This window comes from Lygodium microphyllum, chromosome 21, assembly GCF_053477565.2.
Source record: "Lygodium microphyllum isolate KBCC chromosome 21, Lygodium_microphyllum_v1.1.10, whole genome shotgun sequence".
Lineage (NCBI taxonomy): Eukaryota > Viridiplantae > Streptophyta > Polypodiopsida > Schizaeales > Lygodiaceae > Lygodium > Lygodium microphyllum.
The window spans coordinates 87411829-87430792 of NC_141155.1; the positions used below are offsets into that span (position 1 = coordinate 87411829).

An 18964-nucleotide genomic window follows, 5' to 3' on the forward strand; every position below is an offset into this window, starting at 1 on the left:
CCTCATCGACTGCAGCCACATTATCTTCAGCCTGCCCATTGCTGTAGGCGACAGCTCTTAGTTGCTGGTGACTGCTCCAGACTGTCCCAGACCGCAGTCCAGCCTGCTGTCCATCATCTCCAAGGTCAGCCAGCCTGCGTTTTCAGCATTGCAGGCCCTGACACTCGCAGACACTATTTCAGCCTGCTGTTTACAGCAAACTGTGCATAGTTTCCAGCCTTCGATCGGTGGTAGACTACTGCGTTTACCAGTTTCCAGCCTCCTATTGGTGGTACACCGCTACGTTTACCAGTTTCCAGCCTCAAGACTGCTGCATTTTGGTGACCAGCTTGCTACCATTCATTATTCAGCACTCCTACACTCCGACTGGTGGTCACATGCTTGGGATCCGCATTCGGTGGATGTCACAATCCGACATTGCTCTGCCCTTGGGCACACTATACACTCTTACATTCATTTACAGCATTCATTCACTTCAGAGTTGTGTTCTCTCTCTTCCTTCTTTTGTTTGTGTTTGAGTTTTGAGTTTTGCGTTTAGGGTTTGAGTTTTGCCCTCTGTGTTTGTGTGTGTCTCTTTGTGTTATTGTCATGGTTGTACACTCTGTGTGTCCTCAGTGGAAACCCTAGCAATTTCCTTCACACGTACAAGAAATAGTGAGAGAGAAGAGAAACTCAGAAAACAAACAAAAACAAGATGATGAAGATTGAATCATGGTATGTGTAGAATAGTTTATACAGTAGAGCCAAAGCTTAGAAGATGACTGCACTGTCTTGTTTGAATTAGGCGGTAACACTTGTGGGGAATGTGCAGTGTGAAGGGGGTGAAACATAGTCCTATGGGCAATGGGCTATCGAAGTAATTACTAGAAGGTGAAGGACAATTGTCGAGAGAGTAGGACGTAGTCCTTTGATGCCGTGAGGGATGAAGAATATCACCAGCTAGCAAGGGAGTGAAACACACAGTCCTCACATGCCGGGAAGTGGACCAGAATGCAGAACATACCAGTAGAATACCACAGTAAAACACCATAGTAGAATCCGAGGTAGGGATGGATGTGAAATCTATGAACCGTGATGCCCTTCTTGCAGGGTGTGAACGGCAATGGAGAGGATGGAGAAAGAAGAGAAGAATGTGGAAGAGAGTGAGAGTGTCAGAAGGAATGAATGTGTGGGATGGTTGTGTGTAAATGAGGGGAGAGGTGACCTATATATAGGCCCCGGTTGTCTAGGGTGGTGCACCACTTTGTGATGCCCACTAAAAAATGTCTAGAATTAGGGCGCTAGCCCTTTTTTGGGGATGTGTTTGCGAAACCCTAACCGAAGCAAATAAACCGAAAAAGTGGTTTCTCAACCTTCTGTCTTAGGCCCAAAAAGGGAAGAAAAAAGAGGAGTGAAGAGAAGTAAGGAGAATATGTAGAGAATCCATGAGATCCAAGATTTCCACTTGAAAGGTAACCCGTAGTAAGGAATAACAGACAAGATGAATTGTAGAATTCGACTCCACCTCGGGAGGGAAGCCACTAGCTCCATAACTCCATGTTGGAAGGAATTCGAAGGCCTCATCTCACCAAGTCGTGGTTGAACCTCCAAGGCTCTGATCTAGGTGGTACTTGAAGATCCTAGGCATTGATAGGAGAAATGATTCCTTGAAGACAACCATCCCCAAATAGTAAATGGTGGGTGAAAAACTTCATGATGAGTTGGTACCCCCTCTGAGGGTGGAAATGCAGGGGCCCCCTTTGAAGCCAAAGAAGAAGTAGAAGCCCTCGGGGAGAGCAAAGAAAGAACATCCCCTTTGTGAGAGATAGGAAACATGAAAACTCATGGATCATGGACTCGGAATCAACTAATGATGAAGAAAGTGTTGCTAGGCATGATCGGGGGTGCCAAAGATGTTGAAGAACTCCCAGAGATAGATTCTTGAACTTGAGGAATTGAGGATGGGAAAAGGGGAGGTTCATGTTGAGCCAAGGGTGATTGACAGTTGTCGTCTCTCAGTGGAGCGAACTATGGAGCTGAAGTAATGGAAGGTATTGAACAACCACTCTTGCGAAGGAGTGGACTAACGAGTAGATTGTATCCAAGAATCATTGTCTCTTGGCGGAGCGGACTGTAGAACCGTGGGCCGTGGAAGCCACTGGACTTGAAAATAGGTGAGTGGGAAACCTTTGCTGGCAGGAGGGTATAGTGCGTGTCAATCCTCTAGGTGCTCGAGAGGACTTAGTGTACATTGTATGCGTCTTATTGCCTTGAACTTAAAAATTTGATAGCCGGTGTAGAGTAAACTTTGTGGCCTAAAAGGGAGAGGTGGCATAATGAGTGCTTGGGGATAGACATGTACTCTGGTAGTGTAGGGAGCAAAGATTGATGTCGGCAAGCATCAGTGGTGTGTCCGGTGATGTCGCATAGGAGCACCCAGTTGTCTATCCATCTGCCTGAGGAGAAGTCATAGCACTAGAGTGTCAACCTGTAAAAGGGAGGGTGGGAAGGAGAAGATGAGAAGGATGTCTCCTAGTGATGCAACGGAAATAGGGGGGAAATTAGTAGATGATGCCGAACCCGCAACCTATCTTTGCCTACTTGAGTGTAGAGGATCTTTGCGGCTCTTTGAGCACTTCTAGCTCTGATACCATGTTAGATTAATAAGTGTGCTGTGATACCATGTCAAAATATACCATGAACTAGAGAGATAGCAGGGTTTGCATGTAGAAACACAGTGTGTACGAAAAACACTGAGAGAGAAGAGAAATTCAAAAAACAAAAAAGAATTAAGATGATGAGGCAGTGAATCATGCTATGTGAAGAAAAGCTGATACATTGGAGCTGAAGCTTAGAAGATGACTGCACTATCTTGCCTAAATCAAGCGGCATTACCTATTGGGAATTTGCGTTGTGAAGGGAGTGAAACACAATCCTCCAGGTAGTGGGCTGTCTAAGTAATCACTGGAAGGTGACGGAGAGCTGTCGAGGGAGTGGAACACAGTCCTCTGATGCCATCAGTGATAAAGAAGATGATCACGAGCTATGGAGGGAGTAAAACACAGTCCTCACATGCCGTGAAGTGGGCCAGGCTGCAAAATGCTGTAGTAGAATACCATTGTAGAATGTGGTAGTAGAATGCCAAGTGGGGATGGATGCAAAAGCCACGAACCGTGGTCCATAATGTCCTCCTCGTAGGGTGTGAACGGTAGTGGAGAGGATGGAGAAAGGAGAGAAGAATGTGGAAGAGAGTGACAAAGTGTTAGAAGGAATGAATGTGTGGAATGGTTGTATGTAAATGAGGGGAGAGGTGCCTTATATATAGGCCCTAGCTGTCTAGGGTGGTGCATCACTGTGTGGGCGACCATTAAAAAATGTCTAGAATGAGGGCGTCGGCCCTTTTTGGGGCTGTCAGTGCGAAACGCTTACTGAGGTGAATAAACCAAAGAAGTGGTTTTTCAACAAGACTGTGTTTGATTAGTGCAATATTGCTCAACTAATTGAAGGATGTACTTCTGTTGTGAGATAAAAATACTATCCCTTGATGGAACTACCTCCAAATTCAAGAAATAGGACAACTAACCAAGGTTACTCATCTTGAATGTGGAATAAATATAGGCCTTTATATCTACTATGGTAGTAGAATCCAAGCTTGTGATAAATAGATCATCAACATGTAGAAAAAGTTAGAATATAGATGATCCCTTGTGAAGTAGATTTTACATATAATTTTGGGTCATAATGGGCAGAATGGTAACCATGAGTTCTAAGAAAATCGTCCATCCTAACAGGGTGCTTGCTTCAACCCATAAAGAGCTTTTTGCAAGCGAAAGACCTTATCTTTACAGTTCGTAGAAGGAAATCCGGGAGGCTGCTCCATGTAGACTTCGTTCTCCATATAATCATTCAAGCACTTTTGACATCCATCTTATAGAGTGGCCAATTGTGGTGAACAAGTAGTGCAATCAATAGATGGAAGGATGTTAATCATGCAGTGGGTATGAAGGTCTCCTTATAATTTATGTCATGTTTTTGTTGAAGGAGCCCCTAAAGTGGAGAATTCATTGAGAAGTTATTGATACTTAGCTAGCTTGGCCTTAAGGTCATCGTGGTTATTAGTGATTTTAGAGTTTTCAAGCTCATGATCGAGACTTATATGACAGATCCTATCTTGAGCTGCATAGTGATTAGTCAAGTGTTCCTACTTCTTTGAAGCTAGGTCAAAGTGATGTAGGTTTGAGTGAAATTCAGGAAGTAGACCTTGCATCAACTTGACTATAGTGGAGGTATTTTTGGCCTTCCATGAGCGGCCAATCTTTGGTGGAACAAGGCGCGTGTCTGGTTGGGGTTCCAACCCTCGGACAAGGTTCCACAAGTTCTGAGAATCTAGTACATGTCTCATCAGGTTTGACTAAGTGGAATAGTTAAACTGATTAAACCAAGTCTTATCAGCAAAAGCATGCTTGGCTAATGAGGATGAAGAACTATGAGGTTTTTGGAAAGAAGAATAAGGGGGATAGTAGGAAGAGGGATGGGGATAGGTGGGTAGGCAAGAATAGAGGGGGATAGGGTGGGACCTGGGTAGATTGAGAGGGACCCACAAGTATGTGTGGAGAAGGCATAGGGACTCTTAAACCTTACACAACAGTTGGGGCTGAGGCATAGTGGTATAACCAGATGGTCCTCCAGGACTTGCCATGCTGGCAAACAATGGTATCAATTGGTCTACACGTGGGTAAGCTTGGGTAGGCATCCCATGCTATGAATATCTTAAAGGTGGGTAAGGTGGAGGATGAATCTCTTCCATAGGTGCATGAGCACCAGTCAAAGTGAAGACGTAGAGGTTCTAAAGGTTATGCCTATGTTTGAAAAATCCCTTGGTGTGGTGTGTGAAGTGATATGCGATGTCTAAAAGGGAAATGTAAATGGTATGAATGGTGATGGATATACAATGGAAGAAGTGGGTGGGATCGTTGGGTTTTGAAATTGAGGTGTAAATGATGTAGATGTATTGAATTGATTTTGTCGATTTAATGATGGGAATTAAAATGAAGATGAAGATATAGAATGCAATGAAGATGAAACACTAAACTCATTCTGATTTTGAGAAGCATAATTCAAAGAAGGAAAAGTGGAAGAAGAGCTATCAAACTTATTCTTATAATCCCCTCCACATGTGTCAATATACAAGAATTGATCTTCAAGGAACCTTTTCCATAATCAACATGCGGAATTCTATCTTTCTCATGATCTTTACCAAAATGATACAAAGGAATAGAAGTAAAAGAGGAGGAATGAACAAAAGTCGAAACTTATGTACCTTGCATCGGAGTAGAAGGAAGAATTTGGAAAAAAGGGACATACTCCAGATCTTTTTCTCCAATAGGGGGGCCCATCTTTGATGGAGGTCTTGATGGCCTTGCAATATTGTTAGATATATATGCAACATTTAAAGAGAAAGAACCATAGATACCATCATTGAATAGCTGTGCTCGAAGTGCAAATCTTTTGTCAAGCTTTTTGATCTTCTTTGCTCTATGAGCAATGATCAACTTAAGCTCCTCATTAGTAATAAGATGAGGTCTAGTCTCTAGGGCAGTTAAAAGTATATCCACCTGTGTTGTGGAACCTCGTAGGGTAGGTTGTGGAACTTGCTCTCGCTCTCAACATAGGATGCTTTAGAGACCGAGTTGGTATGGGACTGTTCAACGTCATCGTCCCTCTATTGTTCTTGTTTTTGAAGATGGGCTTTTTGATCAAGGGCATAGGTTTCTTCAATGAGTACCTAGCTTTGATACCATGTAAAGAAATGCTCAACTATAAAACACAAACACAATCGTGTGACAAGCCGCATAGATTGATAAAGAAACATAATTAGGGTTAGGGTAATATAGAGACAATGAGCACAGAAGATGAAAGAAATTGAATAATGAATAATGAATTAATACAATGCTCAATACAACAAATAAATTATGCAAGGTGAATATTGAACCTCGAACTCCTGTGCCTTAGGGACTAGGGTAGAGAGTATGAGCATAAGAGTGTTGTACTTTGATGGATCACGAAAAGCAGCATGCAGCCTCCAACAGTGTTTGGCAGCAGCAAATGCAGCAGTAAGAGCTAGATCAGTGATAGACGAAATCGGACAATGCAAGAAACAACAAACAGAGCAGTCTGTGATGGCATGACAGTTGTACAGCAGGTCTGATCAGCAAAACACAGATTGCAGTCCATGTGGTAGCTGATGGTGACAATAGAATCAATAAACTCAAGGGCCGCAGGCCATGTGGCAGGCTGGCGACAGCTGGCAGAGTCCAACGGTAGGAGTAGACAATGAATCAGCAGTAAATGCAGGCTGTAGACTGGTCGCAAACTGATGGAGATGGCTAATGAGGAGGCTCCAAGTCTTGGACAGCAGCAAAGAGCAGCTCGAACTGAGATATCCTGAACGGGGTGTGGGTAGTAGAGAAGCACACCAGCAATATGCAAAACAGGAATAATGTTGAGTGGTGGGCAGCTTGTCTATTTATAGATGGCTGGGTCCTCCCAAATTAGGGTTTGACTTATGGGACACAAACACTCTCTAGGAATGCATTTCTTTTTAATGAAAGTTTAGCTTCTTTTAGGGCTGTTTAAATGGCTAATCAACATATAATGCTGTTTTAGCATAATAATTAGCACACATGCTATTCTATGTCTTTTTTTGTGTACATCTTCTTCTTGTGAGACTCGGCTTGAGTTAGCTGAGGACATTAGGAGTCCTAACACTTCCATTGTTTGTTAGCCTTTCTTGTGTGTCAATTTCCTCCATTATAGGGGCATGAAGTGAAGATTAGGTTTTTTGACCTTGGTTATTTACCCACTATAAGCTTCAAATTGGTAGCTTGGGATGCCAATCAAAAGGAGGAATGGGCTCCAAGGGAGATAGAAGATCCTTAACTTCATGCCAAACCAGTCAATAGTGTATCCTTAGATCATATCTAGCAGAAGCAGCCAAAAATGACAACACATCCTAGTCATCAACCACATTGTAAATATAATTAATGCCATTCGTCAATAAAGTAAGCTCTTCTCGGCTCATGGACAGCTAGTGGTTCAACAAATACTTTGCTCCAATGATTTCTTTCCAGTTGCAAAGAGTTGCCTTGCTGTGTTGATTGAGGAGTTCATTGGAGGCACACAAGAATCTTTTGTCAACTGTGGATTAACTAATTGGAGAAAGGACAGCTTGATATCTTGTCCTCAAAGTGATCAAAAACCATTTCCCAATGAGAGATTGTCCAATTATCAAAGGCTGTCATTAGCATAATAGATCAGGGCTGTTTTTGTCGAAGAAACTATAGCAACAATGTAGCTTTTAATCCTACATGTGATATGAATATTGAGAATATTTTGACTACTGTGCATATTTGGGAAGCACACTTAAACAAAAACCATCAACCTGATGTCCTTCCTATTTGTCCTAGTTTTCCAAAGAATGTCACAGACATATACATTGATATATCAATATCTACTTTGTGCCACTGAACATGTGGAAGAGAGAACTGAATTTATGCCATTCTTATGGCTTCAACAATCTTGAGACAGGCATGAAGAGACCAAATGGATAATTTCCAGTAGTCCAGATTTTGACACAATCTCTGAAGCACCCATCGAACCATTTGCTGCAGTTTGAGATTCCAACCCAATGCATAACCCAGATGTCTAACCACATGACCTTGCAGGGAAATTTCTCCAGGTTGAAGAAAGCAGGTCAATTCCTGTTCCTTCATTGCAAGCTTCTTAGATTTAAAAAAATGGCCCCATAAACCTGCAGCCATACAAAAAACTCCAATGCACATGTAAGAATGGCAACATCATGTTGACTGTTCCTGGGCATAAACAGGGAAAGATCCGTATAAGTATGTGCCAAGAAGTGCTTCCCATATGGTAACTTCAATCCATGTAAACTGCCAATTTTAGTATGAGAGAAGAGGGTGTTTGGCTTCCTCATAAAGTAAGGCACTCAATGGAAAGCCTTGATGAACCGATCTGTTCAATCACAATGAATTGTACAAGCTATTTTCCAGCGTGAGGGAAGCTTTGATATGTGCATAGAGCCTGAAGAGGCCTGCTTCAATTTAGGTCCAAATCCCAATTTGGTTAGTGTCAATGCAAGGTAATCCCAACTCAAAGACTCGAATGCGTCTTCAATGTCTATGTGTGGTATAAGCACATCTCCCTTTAGCATATTCTATAGCAATACACAAGCGAGCAATATTGTCATTTATTTGTCTTCTGGGCACAAAGCCGTATTGAGCAAAGATGCAACCCATCATGCAAACAACTTGTCATTTTAGCAAACAACTTGGTGGTCGATTTGTAAACCGTGTGCATTACGTTTATTGGCCTTCAATCAGAGAGAGTGATTCACAAAGCTGCTTTTTAGGAAACAGTTTAACCAAACCCTCTTGATGCATGCTTTAGATTCTCATTGCATGCCTCATTTATCATGGAAGGTATTGATCTGCCAAGCAAATTCCAATATGCACTAAGAAATTCCACTGTCAAGCCATCCCATCTAGGTGTTTTGCATCTACCCAATAAGTGCAAAGCATCGTTCAACTCAGCCATAGTGAAAGGTTCTTCCAATCCCCAAGCATCCAGATGAGAAATAATGTTGAACATGATGTAAGACAGTTGATCTAGCTTCAACCATATTAGGAGTACCAAAAGCAGGGGCAGTAACAAATCAGCATAATGCTGTTTACAACAGCACTCAACTCTATCACAGATTTTGTCCATTGGCCAGCCGCAATTTTGACTCTGCAAATATTTTCTTTTTGTTGAGACTCTTGGAGGTTGTTAAACAAAACTGTAGATGAACAGCATGATCCACAATAGCTATTTGTCTAGCTCTTGTCACCCATTTGTATAATATACACTGATCATTTTTCATAATGACATGCTTGCCATGCCACAATGTTTCATGCTTTGTATCCTGCAGCTGTCAAATATGAGAAGCTAGCAACAAAAATGCACATGTTTGTTTAGCTTCAGTTGCATTGTGTCACACATGCATACACTATCAGCACACTCAATTGTTATAACATTATTGAGTGACATCTTCCTGCCCAGTGAGTTGAAACAGCATTTCTTGCATTAGAGTGAGTGGGAGTGTGAGAATTTACTTTTGTTCTTTTCCTCAGTTTTTTGTCATTTTAACTAGGAGATAATCACATTGAGAAATGGTTTTGCATTGAAAGATGTACTTTGAAATTGATAAGACTGTTCAAGCACAGTAGTTTCTTTGTAAACCTGCTTATTTTGCTAGAGCTTATTGCTTTGTATTCTACATTGATGGGTCTTGTCTAATAAAGAGGACTGGTGCTAGTGGATTATCAGATACCACGTTGCAAACTAGAAGATCTTCAAGGGGGTGATCCGCAAACCAATGCAAGGATTCTGCGTGAAGTACTTGGAGGGAAAAAAGGACCGATTGCTGATGCTTTGGTAATTTAATGCTATATGAAACCTTCTGTATGGGATGGCTTAGTATTGCTTCTTTACAAGATCCTGTCAGAAGAAGTTGTGTAATTCTGTCTACTTAGGGCTCAATTGTATCATTAAACTTAAGCTGTCTTACTTATGTTGCCCTTATATTATCCCTCCATGTTTGTTGAATTGAGGCTGATTGCCATGGCAAGAACATCCATCATGCTGCTATAATTTTGTTGTTCAAGAGTTAAATGCTAATAGCTCAATCTCCTGACAGAATATCCTTCATTGAACATGAATTCACACCATTTGGAGACTGCATCTGAAGTTTTATGCTAGGATTCTAGGGTTCTAAGCTTTCAAGTCCTCACCAGCATTTGGGATTGGTCCAAATGAAGGAGTCTATGCAAACTTTGATCCTGCCAGCTGCAAAGCCTATTGTGCTTGAGCTGGTGAGCTTGTCGAATACATAATTGGATTGGGCTTGAAGATCCAAGTGCAAAGAAGCCGAGTGAAAAGATCCAAATATTGGCTGGCTATTCTTTTGGAATAGAAAACACAGGTGGGTGTGGTGTTGAGCTAAAAATGCATTAGCTTCACTTAAACAGCCTCAAAACATACTTAAGTAAGGAAGAAACCTTGTTTATTTAAAAATAAATGTTTTCCTAGAGAGTATCTGTATCCCATAAGCACGAACCCACTTGGGAGGGCCCAAACTTTCTATAAATAGGTATGTTGCCCTCCATTCATCCTTAATCTCGTTTTTGCAGGTTTTAGGTATTTTCAGCTTGCTGACCACATCCCATTCCTAGAGGACATTGCAGTCCAAGCTGTCCATTGCAGCCTTCACTCATCTGGCACTTGTTTCCAGCCCTCCATCATCATTTTGCTGCTGTTTCCAGCCAGGCGACTGCTGCTGTCCGTCATCTAGCTGTTGTACAGCTTGCCATGTCAACATACTTTTTTTGCAGGCCCCAATTGCCGCCTTGCAGATTTTCTCTCTCCTCAGCCTGTCGTTGCCAGTTTTCTCTCTCCTCCAATTGTTGCCATCATCTCCCTAGCTTGTTGCTGCTATTTTCTCTCTCCTCTCAGCCTGCGTTTGCTGTTTTCTCTCTCCTCCCAGCTGCATTCATTGTTTTCTCTCTCCTTACATGCGTTTTTAGTATTTCGTTCTCCTCACTTGTGTTTTTAGTCTTTCTCTCTCTTGCATTGCCGTTTGCATCAGATTCAGCCTTCCTTGGCTGCGTTTGTTGGTGTTTGACATCCGAAGGCTGCCTTGTTGTGATTTGGAATGCGTTCGGAGTACGACACACTCTCTAGCTCATTATCCCTGCCCTGATCCTTGAGATATAGGAGTTCAAGGTATAATATTCATTCATTACATAGTGTATTTGCTATATGAGCATTGTATATTTAATAATCATATCACTTGATTCATTCATTGTGTTCATTGTCTCTGAGTTAACCTAACCCTAACTGTTTTCTTCTATCAGTCTGTGCTTTGTTAAATGGTGTTATTTGTGTTTCTGTGCTAGGGTATTTCTTACATCCTTTCAGCCTTCATTAAGTGCATCGCATGTTGGATTTCATGTAGAATCACATGTATTTTCATTTATCACACCAGGGGGTTCTTCAAACTTAGGCACAACCGTTAGAATCTCATCTCTTCCTCAGCTGGGTGGTGTTCCATCTTGTCCTTACACACTTTTGAGATCATTGTAGCTTGGATATTCTCCCTAATCTCTCCTGAGTATGGATTAGTTGATGCCACAGTTTGCCTCCATAGCATTACCTAGTGGACCCTCTGTCATTATGCTGTGTCTTAGTCGCCATTTGGACAGGGCTTATGTGTCCTTGTGTCTCCACCTCCACAGATACCTTATGGAAACATTCATGTTTTAGTACCTTCGCATCAATCAACACTCATTGGACATATCCTATTTCTATCTACCCATCTCTTTTCCCTCCTTATCAGAGACCACTACCACCACCACCACCATTATCTTATCCTCCATATCCATCTTACCCCACATTCTCGACACCTCACGGCTCTACCTCATCTTCCGCGATGCATACATTCAATGACAAGACTGGTTTTAACGGGTTAAACTTTACAACTTGGTCAAACTTGATGAGACACGTCCTTGACTCATAAAACCTATAGGATCTTCTATAGGGGTTGGAACCCCAAACCGATCTCGCACTTGTTCCATACGAGGTCGTCCACTCATGGAAGGCTAGAAATGCCTCTGTTATTGTCGAGCTGATGTAAGGCTTATTGCTAGAGTTTCATTCTCAGCTTCAGTATTTTGACTTAGCATCAGAGCAATAGGCACACTTCATTGACTGCTATGCGGCTCGAGATAGGACCTGTCGAATAAATCTTAAGCTCTAAAACTTTAAAATCTCTGATCGGGTTGACTTGAAAGTCAAGTTGACTAAGTATAGACATCTCCTTGCCGAATTCTCCACTACAGGGACTTCTAAGTCCTCTGACGATTAGGTCACATTGTTTCTTAACAAGTTGTTGTGTAAATATTTCAATTTTATGCAACAAGTGGTTTCTCTGCTTAATTTATCCACATTCTATGAATTTGAGTGTTGGCTATTGCATTATGCACGGCTGTTTGATCAGTTTCATATGAATAATCCCTTAGAGGGGCCTCTTGTTGCGCATTCTCAGAAGGGGTAGCAACGGAAGGGTAAAAAAAATTCAAACTTCAAATCAAGATCAAAATAAAAAACAAAATCCAGCAAGGGAATCACAAGGAAACTCCCAGTCTCAACTCAAACCTGGGTGGCAGAATGTACATAAGAGGAGTAGGTATTGTCAACATTGCCCAAAGACTAGCCATTTTTACGATGAGTGTCGATCAAAGGCACGAGACACTGCACCAAAATCCAAGCCACCAACCCCCACTCCTCAGTTGAGCAACCCCCATCAGGGGAGTCAAGGTGATAGCAAGGGGTAGTGGAAAGGTTAGACTCATACTGCCACTGGTCAACAATCTTAGTCGACAATGTTCTCAACTCTAAAGGGCTTATCTGACTAGTTTGCAGAGGCCCACATCGTCTCTGTAGAGACATCCGATGGAAGTCTCGTCCATATCTACGAGTTGCCGCTTGATGAGGTTATCACAGAGGCCCACTCGTCATAGCCGAGCACATCGGCACTTGTTTGGATAGTGGATAGTGGAGCTACACATCACATGACTCCTATAGAGGACATCTTGCATACCCGAGCATTTGCAGCTAGATGGATCTGCGTAGGAAGCAACTCCTCGATCAAGATCCAGACTTAAGGTTGCATCAGTTTTGCCACTAACAAGGGTATGGATCTGGGTTTGCTGGACAATGTATCTCATGTTCCTTAGCTTGGAGTGAACTTGTTATCTGTTCAACAACTGTGCCGGTTGAGGCGAGCAGTTTTCTTTACAGGGACCACAGCCAAGGTCCTTGACTTTTTGATTGGTTTAGTGATTGCTCGCGGTGAGGCACAACCTAATGGCCTATACCACGACCCGTTTTCTTACCAAACTGATAGTTGAGGGCTTCGTGTTCCATAGCTTCTAGACATTAGTCACATCTCGGGAGCCTATGAACAATGAGCATCTTTGGCATTTCCACCTAGGGCATCTTGGCTACGACTCTCTTTATTAGTTGTCTCACTATGAGATGGTTGAGGGCCTTCCTTGCTTGAAGCTAGCTCAAGATGTCTGTAAAGCATGTCAGCTCGAGAAGTAGCATTGTATCCCATTCCCTCAGCAGTCTACACATAGAGCTAAGGTACCTCTTAGATTGATTCCCGTTAATCTTTTTGGGCCAACTAGTGGATGATCATTCGAGATACATATGGGTGTACTTCTCAAGTATAAGTCTAATGCTTTCACATATTTCTGTGCTTGGATATTACTGGTTTATAATCAGACGGGTCATTGTATTGGTTGCATGAGAAGTGATAGTAGTTGTGAGTTCATCTCTCTCCCACAAGTTTTTCGAGTTTCTACAGTAAGCCTAATGGCCTATATTTAATGACACAATACTTATCCCAATCAATAGTTGAAGGCGTCGAGTTTCATACTTTTCATGGCTTAGCTGTAGCCAAGAATCCTTTGGATGAGGAGTGACTTTGGCATTTTTTGCTTAGGCAACCTTGCTTACAACTCCTTATATGAGTTTTCACACCAATAGATGGTTGAGGGCTGTACTACAACATATCTACATATACTATATTGATTCATACTAGGTCTACAAGACTAGATTAGGGAATATAGAGTAATCTTAGGCCAAAACAGGGTTCCTATAGGGTGTAAGCCTATTTGAAACAACCATAGGAATTAGAAAGCATGCACATGGCATTTATAAGTACTATAGGGCATTCCAAAGTTTCCAGAAGATATCTATAGGTACTACAACATATCTACAGGTACTACATGGATTCATACTAGGTCTATAACGTTAGATCATGTTGTGTAGGGTAATCTTAGACAATAACATCACGCATCCATGTCTATCAAGCACAATTCCCACACTTCACTGCTACTGCATTCTATGAAGGGTAGAGTCCTTGATTTTTTAAGGAAATCATGCAATGCAAAGGAGAGGTACAACAAGGAAGGGAGCCGCCTAATATTGAAGACAAGTGCTGAATCTTGTAGAATACTAAGAAGGGTAGGAACCTCCACTCAACCTTGGATATCAATGCCGAAGAAGGAAGAGGAGCTTGATGTTGGTCTTCATGTGGTGCTAAAAACCATGAAGATAAGAATGAAGCACCTTGACTGGAAGAGCAAGGTAGAAGTTACTGCCATGATAGCGTCAAGAGAGATGTTGCATGATCCACCTCTGGAGGAAAAGCCTCCATGTTGGTAGAAGAGCAAACCTCTTAGAAAGAGGAAACTAGGAAAGGCGCATCACATGTCTCCAGCCCAAGAAGGACTAGTGCAAACTTGCATGTTAGGCCTAAACCCTATAAAAGAGCTCAGAATATAGTTACCTAGAATAGGGAACGGGAACGGGACCCCCTGGAACGGGGGGAATGTCCAAGGTCGGGGAACGGGAACGGGGGGAACGGCACATGTCTTAAGTGCCCCAAATATGCCCTGCATGACCCAAACTGCCCCAAAGAATGTCCCTCTAATTGCCCCAATACCCGTCAATGCATGAAATTGACCCAAATGTCCCAACATTGACTCGATTACCCCCATAGCTCCAAATTGCCTTGAATTGCCCCAATTATCCCAATTTCCCTTGAAATTAGACAATATAAATGGATGAATACCTTGGAATCGAGGATTGGCTGAAATTTGATTCTGATTTGCAAGAGTTGATAATGCATCAAATTTGAACTTTGCATAGACTCCTAATTAGATTGTGGGTTGTCTTGACACTTTGAATCTTCAACCCGAGAGAGAGAGAGAGAGAGAGAGAGATTAGTGTGTGCGCATTAAACAATGGAGATGGGTGAATATGTGGAAGGACTATGACCCAAGTTAAAAAAAAAAAACAAGAAAAAACGTCAATTTTCAGCAGTAAACAGGCCTGGAACGGCCGTTCCAAACAAGGAACGGCAGGGAACGTTCCCTGGCCGTTTCACCTCCTTGGAGGGTTTGGAACGCGTTAGGCCGTTCCTACAGGCCGGAACGGCCGTTCCCTGTTTCTATGGCTCAGAATCTATAAAACATAGGTCAGTAGTGAGATGCTCCAAAGCAAAACAAATTAGAAAATGAGAGCTAAATGAAGAAACAATGCAATGAGTGTGTTAGGATGAGTGAGTGCAATGGAAGACTAAAGAAGGGAAAACCAAGGATGTGTCTACCATTGCATACGTCCATCAACAAGTTGCTGCCAATGAAATGCTTGATGAGGTGGAATAGTAGTCATACATAGAGATGTAGAGAAATAGATGCAAAGAGTGCAATGGGTGAGAATCTAGCAAACCAATCAGCTAATCCTTTAGGGGTACTGAAAGATATAGGCTATTGAGATTGCTCACATGCCACATGTCCAGCAGCCATTGGGATAGGAGCAGATGGGGAAACAATGAGAGATGTAGCCCTATTGGACTATCGAGTAGAAGTGGAGGCAATTGCAATAGGCAACTGAAGTTTCTTAGGAGGAAGACTTGGGGCCTTGGTATGACATCGTTGTTCCCATGGTCCGATCTCTAGCAGTGTGTGCAAACCCTATTTTTGTTAGGGAGTTGTTGCTAGATGAGTTTTGGTTCTTTGTTGTTGTCAAATGAAGGATGTCACTCTTGTTTTGGCTTTCCTTCGCATCTTGTGAGTTCTTGCCATCGCCAGCTTTTCCTTGCGAAGAAGAGGCAACCATGCGCCTCTCTGAATAAGAGTATATGGAGGACTTCTTTTGGACTTGATTGTATAGCCTCGTGTAACACAAGAACTAACACTCAAACTCATGGAAGGTCGGCAACTGGGGCTACGAGATACTATGCTAAATAAAATGAAAATACTTTTCAAGAAGCTTGTTCGAAAAGAATGTATCTTGATTGTTATCCATTGACTTTGGGAAGCTAGCAGTGGCAAACTCAGTGAGGAGTAATTGCCTATATTCGGCCAACTTGACTTTTAGATCATCTCCTTCCTTAATGGAGAACTCCTAAAGCTCAAAGCTGAGATTGATACGTCGAGTATGATCTCGTGTTGCATAGCATTCAATGAGATTACTCCAATGCTGAGATATGAGAAGGAAATGCTGCAATTGAGAGTGGAGAATCAACCCTTGCATAAACTCAACATTGGCTATGGCATTGAGGACTCTCCATTGACGCACATGCTCAGGGTGAGCCGATTGAGGGCTCGTTGCATAAAGTTCAATCAAGTGGTGGAATTCAACCCATTGAAACATGTCATGAGGACATGTATTTCTGAAACCTCTCTTAACATGTGGATTAATTTTTAACCATATGGCTAAGTGAATGTTGCACATGTGAGGTATAACTAGGGTTAGAGTAAATTCACAAGTTGGGGACTTGAGGAAATCACGGGATGTCAAAAGCAAAAGTTGCTATAAGTTATACCTCACAGGTACTTGGTGGTATTTGGTACTAGTTGTTGGCCTAGGTCATTCATTTGGCCATAAGTGTTAGTCGGTGACACTAGAGAAGTGGCGTTTAATGGTACCTAACGCCAATCTGATGGTCAAAGATGGCGTAGAGACACTTGGGAATGGAAGTTGCCTAGCCAATTTAATTATTGTCTAGTGAGATTATTTTTCAAGGCATCGAAATAATTATTAGATTAGTTTTCAATATTTAAAGATTGAAAATTAATAGCGTCTTTAGAGGCTAGAGAGAGACATTTTAGTGTATTCAGCCTGCAAGTGAAAGGGAGGAGATGTTGCTGGTTTGATTTGCAGCCATTGGAGGACCTTCTGAAGCAATGAAGGGTAAGAGAAGACCAATCAACAGCAGATGATAGCATCTACATGCTGTTGAGACAAGGCAGTATCAATAAGTGACTGATTTTCTTCAGTTCTTTGCATCTACAAGCTGTTGAGACAGTGCAGCAATAGTAAATGACAGATTTTTTTTAGTTCTTCGCGAAGAAAGTCTGAATTTTCTCTCTCCTCAGCATTCTCTCTCATCTCGTAGCCTTTCTATAGCCTTGCTTTGAAGATGACAGCGTTGAGATCACCAGAGACTGAGAAATTTTAGATTTCTCTACTGTAAACCCTATTTTGCAGCATCAGAAATTAGGGTTTAGCAACAGCCTTGGGAGGCATGCTAGAAATTGGAAGCTCGAAGACTTGGATTCAACAGGGTTGAAACTGTTTTCAGTTAAATTTAAGTGAAGGGACCAACAAATCAATAAATTTGGGGCATTTTTCATCTTCATCAAAGCAGGTGAAGGCCAATTGACTGCCTGAATCAAGGGGCAAATTAGATTGAAAACTTGCAGGTCATTTTGGACAGTAAGGGGAGTTGGAATACCGAAAGGGATTGGAAGAATCCCATTGTATATCAACTTCTTCTTCAATTAAGTTAAATAAATACCGAAAGAGGTGCTAGTTTTGGGGCCAACAGGGTGTCCAATGTCCAAGATTATATGGTAAAGTGTGCATTTCAGTTTTGTGAATTTGTTAATTGCTGTAAATAGTGCTTAATCAGGTTATTTACCACCCTATCCGAGGAGGAAAGTTGGTTTCAAAACGAGTCATATCCTTAAAGGTATTCTTGGCGATAGCAACAGTAGTAGTGCTACACAAGAAGGATAATGTGGGTAGGGTGGATAGGGTGAGTAGGGTGGGGGATTGGAGTATATTTGGGAGAGAATCCCAGAGTGTCCACTATGCATGTGGGAAGTATACATAGTGGATCCAAATGTGGGTATGGATTCACTGGGCATGGGCACAATGACCGCATGAGTAGCCCATGGAGGAGAGATAGGGACATGTGGAGTTGAGGATGGAAATCCCTCTGTGGGAATGAACCATGGAGTGGTATGATGATGCACCATAAGCAGAGGATGCAAATTTGTGCGTTTGGAAGGTCGATGAATGGAGGGTTAAGTCATAGTTGTGAAGAAACCCATTGCATAAGGTTAGGAAACTCGTTTTATACCTAGGCATTTCATGAACGTAGAAACACCTATTTTAAACTTTTACAAACGTCATATGCTAAATGTCTCGGGACTTTTGTCATTATCATTTATCATGGATTTATTTAACATGTGATATGGGTATTGACATTGATTGCCGGAGTTTTGCTTTGAGTTGTTATCCATGATGATTGTATATATTGATGGCTCCTTTAACATCTAAAGTTGATGTTGGGTATGGATAGTGGACCATGATGTATGCAAATATTGATGCCATGTTGGATGCTCATTTTGCAGTGTATAGAATAATGGATAATGTCAATCTGTGTTTTCTATGTCACATGAGTCATACAGTATATGTATATAAAACCTTTATACTTTTTTTCATCTTGAAGGAAACTCGTTTCTAATATTTTACGAAACTCCTATGAAACCTATCAAACCCGTTTTATACCTCTCGTTTCATAAACCCTTGGCAACTATGGGGTGAGTGACTGGGGGTAGTGAGGGGCATGCCCGTCACAACCGTCCTAGGTTGAAAAGAACTACTCACTTGGGGATATGTGGAAGGCACAATGTTAAAGGGTGGCCCCCTAATGATGAATCATGGTGCAAAGAGATAGGAAAGTGAGGGTAGGTAGAATATGGTGTGGAGAAAGAGAAAGTGTTGGGAGGGAGATGCAGGATTCAAGTCTTAGTATGTTGGATATGAAAATGCAGTGCAATCCAAGGTTTTGGAATGAAGAAGAGAGAAAATCTAGTGGTGGAATAGAAGAGGGTGGGATGGGAGGGATTTGAGAAGATTCGTTTAGATGCTCAAATGAAACAAAAGATATAGATATACTTGATGAAGGATGTTTGCTTCTAGAGCCCTCTTTATTGAAGTTTACATATTGAAAACCATCCAGATCCTGCACACGAAAAGGAGAACTAGAAGAGAGTTTTGATTG

General features: G+C 41.8%; 1 protein-coding gene across 3 annotated transcripts in view; it reads left to right on the top strand.

The window, feature by feature from the left end:
• Nucleotides 1-18964, top strand: part of TRP1 (tryptophan biosynthesis 1) — a 115466-nt gene that overhangs the window by 64206 nt on the left and 32296 nt on the right. For all 3 annotated transcript variants that reach the window (XM_087661723.1, XM_087661724.1, XM_087661725.1), the window contains one exon: nt 9353-9471. In XM_087661723.1, coding sequence (XP_087517849.1) covers nt 9353-9471 — 119 coding nt within the window. The remainder of the gene's footprint in view (nt 1-9352; nt 9472-18964) is intronic.